This window comes from Gadus morhua, chromosome 17 (assembly GCF_902167405.1).
Source record: "Gadus morhua chromosome 17, gadMor3.0, whole genome shotgun sequence".
Lineage (NCBI taxonomy): Eukaryota > Metazoa > Chordata > Actinopteri > Gadiformes > Gadidae > Gadus > Gadus morhua.
The window spans coordinates 19,218,642-19,230,674 of record NC_044064.1 but is presented as its reverse complement, the minus strand read 5'-3'; the positions used below and the strand labels follow the sequence as shown (position 1 = coordinate 19,230,674).

Here is a 12,033-nt window from a genome sequence, read left to right as displayed (position 1 = left end):
GATCGGGTTAGATTAAATAATCTCGGATATAAATAACAATAATCGGGTTAAATAACTTCACATGGTGTGTCTGGTGTGTTTCCAGCATTCGTAGTGTTGATCAGCAGAGAAATAGTCCGCCAAGACGTTGAGGTTGCTTAGCAATCAGAGACTCTGTCCATGCAAGTGAACGGAGCGTTCACTCTTCGTCATAACTATCAAACCAAACATCCTTCACATTCACCGAGCGAACCTTATGAAAGTAAAATGCACATTTCTCGCTAGAAATGTTTCCATAAACGCATTTATTGGCGTAACTATGTTACTATTTCCACCCAGAATAAAGAAAGTTGCCGGCCGTGGCTGCCATGGACATGGCTGCGCTGGAGTCCGAGGTAGGAAACCCAAACGCCGCCGTGTTTGGGTGATAGAGTTTAGATCGGGTTAGATTAAATAATCTCGGATATAAATAACAATAATCGTTTTAAATAACTTCACATGGTGTGTCTGGTGTGTTTCCAGCATTCGTAGTGTTGATCAGCAGATATATAGTCCGCCAAGACGTTGAGGTTGCTTAGTAACCAGAGACTCTGTCCATGCAAGTGAACGGAGCGTTCCCTCTTCGTCATAACTATCAAACCAAACATCCTTCACATTCACCGAGCGAACATTATGAAAGTAAAATGCACATTTCGCGCTAAAAATGTTTCCATAAAAGCATTTAATGGCGTAACTATGTTACTATTTCCACACAGAATAAAGAAAGATGTCGGCCGTATGCTTCTGTCCAAGCTCACTACTCTCTGCCAGTGACGTCGGGTCAAGCTCAACGCTGATTGGCTATTGCGGCGCGTATGAGCGTTACTCGCGTAAAAAGTTCAATTTTTTGAACTCCTCATACGCGCGTATATGTACGCGCGTATATATACGCGCGTATATATACGCGCCTCATACGCACCCAACGCGAGTAAAATGTTGCTTATACGCATGTAACGCGAGTACGCGTCTCATACGCGCGTAAACCAATGGTTCCCTATGGAAAAATTGCCGATTTTATACGCGTGATACGCGGGTAACGCTTTTGGTGTGGCTGTACCTTAACGCGAGTAAAATGTTGCTTGGTACGCATGATACGCGTGTACGCACCTCATACGCGCGTAAACCAATGGCTCCCTATGAAAAAATTGCCGATTTTATACGCGTCTATACGCGAGGTACGCGGTTGGTGTGTTCGCACCTTTACGGCGGCGTCTAGAATGTCCGCACTTGCGGACATCTTGCCAGTCAGCTGCTCACCCATAACATTGTGTTGGTAGTGGTACATGTACTTTTTAAATAACCATAACTTGCTACATTTTCAACCGGTTTACCAACGGTTTGGTTTCTTACAAACCTTATTAACGTGGTTATAATATTGTACCTATTTTAGAACATTTAAACTAAGAATCTAACATAATTATTCATCAGTATCAAGTATACAGTGCCGTAACTACATCTCTGACGTTTATAACAAAACAGCCGTTTGAAAATGTAGCAAGGTGGTTATGGTTATTTAAAAAGTACATGTACCACTACCAAGTCAACACGGTGTTATGGGTGAGCAGCTGACTGTGGCAAGTTGGTCGCCAGTGCGGACCTTCGACTCCATTGGCCAGCAGAATATGCATGTGTACATTTTTCAAATTACATTTTCTCTAAATCTATACAGTAAAATCAAATGGTTCCTTGTGTACAAGTAGTCGGTACAACAGTTACTATGGTCATATCAGTCAGTGCCTGAACTTATGTGAAATTCGGTCTATAGCCCACTTCAAAGTGCTGACATAATGCAATTTGCAAAGGCGAGAATATGCATGTGTACGTTTTCAAATGAAAATTTCTCAAAATCTATACAGTAAAATCACATAGTTCCTTGTGTACAAGTAGTCAGCACACCGGTTAATATGGTCATATCAGTCAGTGCCTGAACTTATGTGAAATTCGGTCTATAGCTCACTTCAAAGTGCTGACATAATGCAATTTTGCAAAGGCGAGAATATGCATGTGTACGTTTTTCAAATGACATTTTTCTCTAAATCTATACAGTAAAATCAAATGGTTCCTTGTGTACAAGTAGTTGGTACAACAGTTAGCATGGTCATATGCCTGAACTTATGTGAAAGACAGACCGTAAGACAGACCGAATTTCACATAAGTTCAGGCACTGACTGATATGACCATACTAACTGTTGTGCTGACTACTTGTACACAAGGAACCATTTGATTTTACTGTATAGATTTAGAGAAAATGTAATTTGAAAAACGTACACATGCATATTCTCGCCTTTGCAAAATTGCATTATGTCAGCACTTTGAAGTGAGCTATAGACCGAATTTCACATAAGTTCAGGCACTGACTGATATTACCATATTAACCAGTGTGCTGACTACTTGTACACAAGGAACTATGTGATTTTACTGTATAGATTTTGAGAAATTTTCATTTGAAAAACGTACACATGCATATTCTCGCCTTTGCAAAATTGTATTATGTCAGCACTTTGAAGTGAGCTATAGACCGAATTTCACATAAGTTCAGGCACTGACTGATTTGACCATACTAACTGTTGTACCGACTACTTGTACACAAGGAACCATTTGATTTTACTGTATAGATTTAGAGAAAATGTAATTTGAAAAACGTACACATGCATATTCTGCTGGCCAATGGAGTCGAACGTCCGCACTGGCGGCCAACTTGCCACAGTCCGCTGCTCACCCACTGTGTTGGTGGTACATGTACTTTTTAAACCATAACCACCTTGCTACATTTTCAAACGGTTGGTTTTGTTCTAAACGTCAGAGATGTAGTTACGGCACTGCATATTTGATACTGATGAATAATTATGTTAGATTCTAAAAAAATTGAATAATGTTCTAAAATAGGTACAATATTATAACCACGTTAATAACGTTTGTAAGAAACCAAACCGTTTGTAAACCGGTTGAAAATGTAGCAAGTTATGGTTATTTAAAAAGTACATGTACCAATACCAACACAATGTTATGGGTGAGCAGCTGACTGGCAAGATGGCAGCAAGTGCGGACGTTCTAGACGCCGCCGTAAGACATCTAGTGTTCTATATCTCTACACACGTAGGTGAAGGGTTTTATTTTGAAAACGTTGCGAGATACCACCCAAAGGCTGTTTAGAGTAAAGGCGCACGAAGATTTTGTGTGACGGCTGGCTTAACCGCGGATGAACGAATAGCGGCTCACTTGACCGCAGTGCCATATTCTACGCTTTATGAAGTGCGTAAAACGTGGAAGAGAGAAACGGAAACTGGTATTGATCGACGCTAGAATCGGTCCTCAAAAACGAGACGTGTTCTGTACTGTAGTAGTATCGATGTTTTGGGATCGATCCGGCCCCTATCCAACACCCAAGGACCTGTCACCCAGTGTGAACCACCCTCATAGGAGATTGTGGTTGTGTTGGGATTGGTCCTCACAGAGATCGGGGTGTTGTGATTGGTCCTCACGCCCCATCGTCATCACAACAAGTCAAAGCGAAACTCACACCGAGCTCCGAATGGATCCTAAAAGCTGTCCTTGATTACCTTCTTACAACTCAAGGTGTGTGCTGTGTTTTGACCTAATAACCTAATATGATACAACTATAATATTACACGTGTTGTACGCTGACTGAACAATTCCAGCGCGGATAACGTGAGGGCGAGGCGCATACCTCAAGCCAAGGTTGTAAACACACGAGCTGACAGCTAGCTGCTAGCTGACATACTTCAGGCTGTTCAGACTGTACAACGCATGGCTGACATCTACACTGTTTGCTTTGTTTAAATAAGGAAAATAAGAATAATTTAGGACTAATACACGGGGCAACATCACTATAATGGGCAAATACTGATCAAGGACGCAAGAATTTTTTTCTGACAAATTTGTAATACAAATTAAATGGTTTTAGAATAGATAATACAGAGCAGTACCTTTTACATAGTTCAGATATACACTTGAAATCCACATAAAAACACGTTATTAGCCAACCCACACTATCTCTGCTAATCTCTAATCCAGTGTTTAGTCCTGTAGTGTCAAGGTCAAGGTGTGTTAGGTATGAGGATATAACCTTAGGTATTATTGGGGCAAGGACGCTTTAGAAGAGTCAATCGAGGGAGATATGACCTCTGTCAGGCCTTAACCTTTTTGGATTCTGCCATCAACCAATGGTTTTAGAGCACTTTACTTGTTTTGTGTTTTATAGGAACACAAGGAGAGAAGCATTCTCTGTGTGATAAGCCAGGCTACGAACCAGCCCGGAACAAGACCTGGGACAGCACGTCGGAGGAGAGAGAAGAGGAGAGGAGAGAGGAGTGAACAAGGAGGATGGCGGGGTTCCTCGACAACTTCCGCTGGCCGGAGTGCATCGACTGGGGGGAGAGGCGCAACACCGTGGCCTCCGTGGTCGCAGGAGTTCTGGTAAGTGAGTGTGTGTGTGTGTGTGTGTGTGTGTTTATGTGGTTAAACTTTCTACCGGAGGGGTATACTATGAAGCGCGCTGAACATAACCAGGCTTTCTTGGGAAAACCTGGATCGACAAATATGCAACTCGTGATCAGAGTTAAATGGTACCACGAAGCTCACTTACGAGTCAATTTGTCAAGCCAGGATTTCCGCTTTAGTTTCAATAGACGTTCCCATAAAAGGGGGGTTTATCGCATCATTTTGGTCACCTTTACAAAAGATTAAGGCCTGTCCACACGGGCAAAAATGATATTTTCCCCTCCGTTTTCCTTTGATGCGTTTCAGGAATATCTTACTAGCCTGCAGCTCCCACACACACACAGCACACGCGAACGCACACATGCACGCCCGCACATACACACCGCATACAGACACACACGCACGCGCGCTGCTGCAAACGTTTCAAGACAAAGTCAGCACACCACACACATGCACACACGCACGCACGCACACACACACACACACACACACACACACACACACACACACACACACACACACACACACACATGCGCGTTGAAAGACAACGGCAGGATCGATCCCGCATCCCGCAATGTCTTGTGATATTGATGTCCCCCCCTCCCCCCTTCTGTCTGTTTTAACGGCGTCGCCGTCGACAAACTCTCCCAGATAAGATATTCTGTCTGTAGACTGTAGAAATTGCGATACAATAAGTGAAGAGACAATTTCTCACCTCGAAAAGCAACGGCAGGTCGTTATTTTTGTCCATATTTAACCAAAAGTCACATGATCTTAAAGAGACAGCGTCCCTATAACACAGAACGAAAACATGTCAATAACACACTAAGGTGATTATGTCTATAGAGTTCACCACAAGACTACACTTTGTTGCTTAAATGTAATATTACCCTCCTCCTTGAGCCTCCCGAAATGTCTTTACTTTGTTGCTCAAACTTAATATTACGCTTCTCCTTGAGCCTCCCGAAATGTCTTTACTTTGTTGCTCAAACTTAATATTACCTTCCTCATTGAGCCTCCCGAAATGTCTTGCGATATTGATATCCCCCCTCTCCCCTGTCGACTGTTTTAGTTGTTCTTTATTTTTCTTATGTTTTATGTGTAGGCTTTGTGTGACTGTAGGCTGCTGCTGCCTGTCTTGTATAAAGGCATTAATGTAGCAAAAGACTTTAGCATGGGTAAATAAGTCACAAATGTGTAACAGTCAATTTGAAGTAATCAATATTTATTTTGCATGTGTACACTAAAGTCACAAATTGTGCTGCTATCTCTCTCTCTCTCTCTCTCTCTCTCTCTCTCTCTCTCTCTCTCTCTCTCTCTCTCTCTCTCTCTCTCTCTCTCTCTCTCTCTCTCTCTCTCTCTCTCTCTCTCTCTCTCTCTCTCTCTCTCTATTAATACTGTACTTGACTTGGGAAGCCCTGCACAAGAATTCCTATGTGTTTGGACTGTCTGGTTTATGCACAAATGGCGAATAAAAACCTTTGAACCTTATGAACCTTTTTTAAAGTCACAAATGTGTAACAGCAAATTTGAAGTCGTAAATATTTTTTCTACCATTGTATACACAACATAAGGGGCTGCGAGTTCACAAGTCCTTTGTTACAGCTGCACAGATCCTATCCTGTGCGTCATGCCCTTGACACTTTTGCTACAATCATTCCAGGCAGTTGGTGCAAAACACATTCACACACCCGTGTTTCATAATCTGAAAACATGCACAAAAATTGGACATTCATAAACCCAAATGTGACCTAAGGCATCAAAATTTGCACATCTGTGAAATATTTCCCCATAAATTAAATGATATAGATGGCTATGTTCAATGAGCGTTTTAATGAGCAAGCACAAGTCCATCGATACAATTGCTTGAATCTGCTGCTACGAGTCTCAGCTGTTGTTTTTCTTGCGGATACTTTTGCAACACGTCTATGCAGTACAAGTGTAGCAAAAGTGATTCGTATCCGTATGAAGCAGAGCGTCCGTGGGCGGGACAAAATTGCAGCATTAACCATTGAAAGTCGCCGGCAGGGGGTGCATTTTTCAAACTACACTTGGACCATCCAAGCAGACCATTAAAATACATTGAAGGACATGTTAAAGGTTGGGTATGGGATTTGCGAAACAGATTTTGAAAATACACAACTCAAATGGTCCTACCCCTTCTCCTTCAACGCTGACTCTGGCTCCACCCATTCCAAGTACCTGGACGCGCAATCATGCACGAGCGCAAACACAGATGCGCGAGGGCGAGCCATTAGCTAGTTAGCTAGCTCCAGTAGCTACCGCAGGATAACAACAAACAGGAGCTTGCTCTGGGTCATGAGCTCTGGGTCACGAGTACTGCACGAAGGGGTCGCGCGCGGGGGGAGGGGGAGTGCAGTACGACCGTTTGATTGATGTACTTACTGTCCAATGCAACTCGGTGGCTCTGGAAATCATTGGCTGGAGTTTTTCGAGCCCTGCCCGTTCCACAGATGATTGACTTGTTTAATTTTCATCTCAGTACTTCTAACTCAGTGGCTGTAAGTGGGTTATGATAAGGATTTCAAGTAATTTTGCAAAAATGGCCAAAAAAGCGAATTCCATACCCAACCTTTAATGCAATAAATTGGGGGGAATTCAGTTGAACTAAGTAATTTAATTTTACATAATTTAAGATACCCAACTCCGTCGTGTAGGATGCCCTCTTGTCTACTTTCAAGACTCCAGAAAGTGATATGTTTGCACATATATGCACATCACTTGGAAGACGAACCCTGTAGAACCCCCCAGAATTCAAGACTGACGCTACCTCCACTCTCTCTCACCGAGACACACTGCGCAACAGTAAGGATTGTCTACATAAGGTCCAACCCTCTTAAACATTAACTCTTGTCCCACTTATTTTTATGGACAAAACTGAGTAGTAGGAGCGCCACCATGGAAAACAAGCCACAGAATATTGAATAAATATTAATATTTTGATTATTACAACCATCTAGATTCTCCAACAGGATGTCAGAGGACAAAGGGCTCCCATAGAAGGGACCCCTTCTCATGTCCTGGGAGAGTCCTTGATTGTAATTTGATTCAACATGTTTGAAACGACATAGGTAGCTTGGATGAATGGTTTGGATTCAAACCATTCATCGGTGCTATTTAAACGTGTCTGTGGCGCACACGTCTGCTCCTGGTTTCCCCTCCTTTGTATGGCATGCCCCTCGTAGGGTGCATCATGTCTGAGGTTCAATTTCAGCATATTTCTAAGCTGTTTGTATAGACTCTGCGTTGTGTATTTTCGTCATAGTATTAATTCTTGAAGTGGAAATCAATGCAGCTTGACATGTTGGATCAGAGGGTCAAGTAGTTGGTTTATTCCAGGATGTAATACAGCGAGATGCAGACTTAGGTTGGATAGTCTTTATTGTTGGGTGGTGAGGAGCAGTCTCCAGACGTGCTCCTTGGCTGTCCATCCCTCTTCTCACCAAACCAAAGTTTCAGGGCGAGGTTTATACTGAAGAAAGCGTAAATAACAAAGGAACAAATGCAGTGTTTCCCTTGATAAGGTATATGGGCCTGGCCATGACCAAGACGGCCTTGGACTGGCCTTTTGGTTGGTCCTTGTAGGGACAAAAACGAATCGAGGTTTGTTGGAAATAACGCCTGGTACCAGTTGGAGAGGCACTGGCCTGTCCCCACACTAATAAGTTTGAACACAGAGAGACATCAGAAAACACCAGCATTCTTCACTGATTTGTTTTGGATGAGAATACTTTATTGATATCTGAGTGGAAATTGAAGAGTGACACAGAGAAGAAGAAGAGCAAGGAGGGATTTAAGGGAAAAAACACATTTACAAATTGTCGGTGAACATTAAATACACAAAGGCACAGGATATGTGGGTCAAATATATTAACTTTGGTCAAATATATATCTTTCTCTCGGTGGTTCTGCCTATTACGGTGATTGTGTTCGAGTGTTGATCAGGAAATGATAAAAGGAGCTAATTGCTGAACCTTTGGTGTAATCAGAGAGAATTGTTCCGTCTGCTGCTACGTCAGGGGACCGTTTCTCTTTATTGTAGAATGTTACTTTGGCCATTTGATATGGTTGAATGTCTTTGTCAACGTCTCAGTCTCAGTCTTAAAACATTATTTATTTTTTGATTAAATATACATAATCAGATTTTTTATGAAATACTAGTCTAAAAATAAAAGTCCTAGAAATCTACAAACGAAGCCCATTTCAATCCAACATGTGTCCATCATTTATATACTCACATCTGTATTATCTTTTAAGTAAAATCCTCTATATATATCTGTAGATATATCTAGATATATGCTGTTTGCTAAATCAGCGTTTTTAAAGCCTCTCTTTGAGGCCCCGTCCACACAGAAACGATTTTTGTGTAAAAATGCAGAAGTCTTGTACGTTTGGGCCGACCGTCCGGCGTTTTCGGTGCCTTCAAACAGGCTTTTCTGATACCAGGTCCCAGGGTGAAACAGCCCCTTGGTCAATTAAATTACTAACTGTACAATCTACAAGGTTTAACAACTGCTTTCTTCTCCTTGACTTTATGTTTGCATACAGCGCGCAGGCTTGATGCGCATGCTACGCCTCGTCTTCTTTTTTTTTTTGGTGGAAAACCAGCGCCAAATATAGGCCTTGAATATGTACTACAGCGTTTCTACAGCTAGATGTGTTTTTGCAATGTGTCCATCTTTACGGAGAGATTCCTGAAACCACGGCAAGAAAATCGGAGGGGAAAAGATTGTTTTTGCTCGTGTGGCCAGGGCCTGCCTTCCCTAGGTGGTTTGCTTGCCCAGCGTAGAGGAGTGTAAAATGACACACTAGTCTGGCCTACCTTTACTCGTGGTGCTCTTGTTTTGGCAGAGCTTACCCAGTGCAATCAGCTGCTAAAATATCATTAGCATGTATAAGAAGGCAAACAACAAAAAGAGGGGTCAAACCAGGGTTAATGTTGGTGAATTTAAAGGTGGGGCGAAGTCAAGAACGATTTGCCTGTCTCTAGGGTGTTTGCATTGGCTGCTGTTTGTGATTGAGTGAGAGCTTGCCACTGCAGCAAGTGGGAGCGCCCACGTTAACATTTAAAGCAGTTGCAATGTTGTTGTATTTCAAATTCGGCCAAGTAAATGATAGCAACAGATGGAGGCACAAGTATTACATGTTGTACTATATTATAAGGTAATTCCAAAATCTATTTTGAGAGGTACATTACTGCAGTCGGCTAGCCATAGCAAACGTTATCCAAATCGCAGCAACCTAATTGTTAAGTGGGTTAGTTATCATTTTTCTAGCTTTGAATCTAAATAATCATTAGAAAAAATGGTCTTTAGAGATGTGATGCCACTGAATGCCATCCTTTAGAATTATTTTATCGATCCCCATACTGGTTTCTATTTGCCATTAAGCCGCGGTTCACTCAATCCTGGCTACAAAGACACGGGTACATCGTGGGCAAGTCGAATAAAAACAAGATACTCAAATGAAGTCCAACCACTTCCAACTGCTGGTAGGCGGCCCCGCGCCTGACCTCAGATACTGTGGACAAGTGTGAACTGAAGCACATTACATATAATGGCCTAGTTATATAACTAGAAGGATTAGTTTGTTCAGCAAATGGGCTGATTCTCCTGGTATAAAGTTTGCTGGTCTCTATGAAGGCCAATCCGAAGAGCCTATGGTATGACGTACGTTGCCTGTCCTCTCATCTCTTCCTTGTAATACTTTATCAATAAAAAATGCTATAGGTTTGAAAGACGGCACCCCTGAACGGTCTTTGGAAACGGCGGATTCTGCTTCCAGTGATCCTGACCGGAGCACGCTTAGATCAATTATTCGATTTTGGGGGTAAGGACAAGTTGTTTAACTACGTATATAACTATATATATAATATAAGTAAATTATATTATCAGCAATCTCAGACGGAAAATAAAATGTTAAAGTGAATCAGAATCGATTCGTCGACTTTACTAATCGCAAGCATCCCTAGTGTCTGTGTATGTGTGTGTGTGTGTATGTGTGTGTGGCTTGATCGATTAGTTGCTTAAAGAGGAACTGAACTGAAATTTGAAGTTTAGTTCATATAACAGATAGGGCCCGACCGATATTGATTTTTGAGTGCCGATGCCGATGCCGATTATTTTCAGAGAAAAATTACGATTATGATTTAATCGGCCGATTTAAAAAAAAAAAAAAAAAAAAAAGAATAGAAAACATAGTTTTTGATACCTTAAATATACTTTAAACACTTTTGACGAATATGTGAATTTAATGCAGAACCTGTATGTTTTAGTGTTTTAGAATACATTTACAGTCAAAAATGAGTGTAATGTAAAATGTAAAATAAATAACTAACTCCCAATGTGCTGCGCTCGTGAGCAGTGACTAACACGTGCGTGCTGAGCAGTATGGTCTCACCGTTAGAGTCTACATTCCCCCAGGCTTCATTAATGAATTATATAGGGCCAAGGCAGCTGGGGTAATCATACATTTCCACAGGCTACCTTTGAATAGAAAACCAGCCCTTAATACATGCCTGGCAGCCTTAAAACTGACTAACCCTCCAATGTCAATCAGCCCCTTTCATGTCAATCTCCACAAGCTTGCACTCCGACCATAAAGTATATAAACCATTACTCAGACGATATCACAGATCTATGTTTCCAAGCTGCTAATTAAACCACGGCGGGTCTGTAAACAGAAGGTCCACAAATGTCCCTTTCTACTCATCCTGTTGTTTGCCGACTAGCCGATTGCTGATGCAGAGGGAGTTAAACTCGAAGAAGTAGTTTCATAGTAAGATGTATCTGTGCAATATCCATCTGTGCAATATCCATCGACATCCACCAGAAAGTAAACCTCTATCATCTACCTAAAGTAAACGTGACACTTGTGAATCCGCCTCTCATACGCGGGTGTATCTCCCAAAGCGCATGTCTTTCAGGTCCAGTCCACCCGGAGCTGATTTTTTTGTGAAACCATGTCTTTAATAGCCATGTTATTAGGCAGATCATAAACCCTGTTCTTTAATAGGTCCATGGTCCCTGAGTGGTTTCAAATAAAACCGGACCTATGCGGTTTCGTGTTAGGTTTCGTGTGGACGCCTGAAGCAACGTTAGAGTAGTGTTGAAAGTTGCAGGTTTTTTTTGTATTATTTTTGTAGCTTTAAAAACAGCCCCTTGGTCAATTTAATTACTAACTGTACATTAAAAAGTATTTCTACTCAATCTAAAAGGTTTAACAACTACTATCTCCTCCTCGAGTTGCTCGAATGATTTTATAAAGTGCACAGGTTGGATGCGCGCATTATGTGGAGAACCAGCGCCTTGAATATGTAGGTACAGCGTTTGTACAGCTCGTTGCGTCTCCGTCTTTACGGAGATATTCCTGAAACGCATCAAAGGATATCGGAGGGGGAATGATCGTTTTCGCCTTGTTACTTGGTTGCTATTTATGGGGAGCTCCAGTGTCTCCGCTCGGACATCCCTTATGGCCACTTCCAAAACCTCTCTCTCGCCGCACAGCATCCGAATTGCCCTATGCATGGTTATG

General features: G+C 41.9%; 1 protein-coding gene across 2 annotated transcripts in view; it reads left to right on the top strand.

Annotated features, from left to right (window-relative positions):
- Positions 1-3,213: 3,213 nt before the first annotated feature.
- LOC115529265 (transmembrane protein 50B) overlaps positions 3,214-12,033 on the top strand; it is a 23,219-nt gene continuing 14,399 nt past the window's right edge. For both annotated transcript variants that reach the window (XR_003973500.1, XM_030337860.1), the window contains exons 1-2: positions 3,214-3,594; positions 4,241-4,455. Coding sequence is in view for 1 of the 2 variants with exons in the window: in XM_030337860.1 (XP_030193720.1) it covers positions 4,363-4,455 (93 nt within the window). In the remaining variant the exon portion in view is untranslated. The remainder of the gene's footprint in view (positions 3,595-4,240; positions 4,456-12,033) is intronic.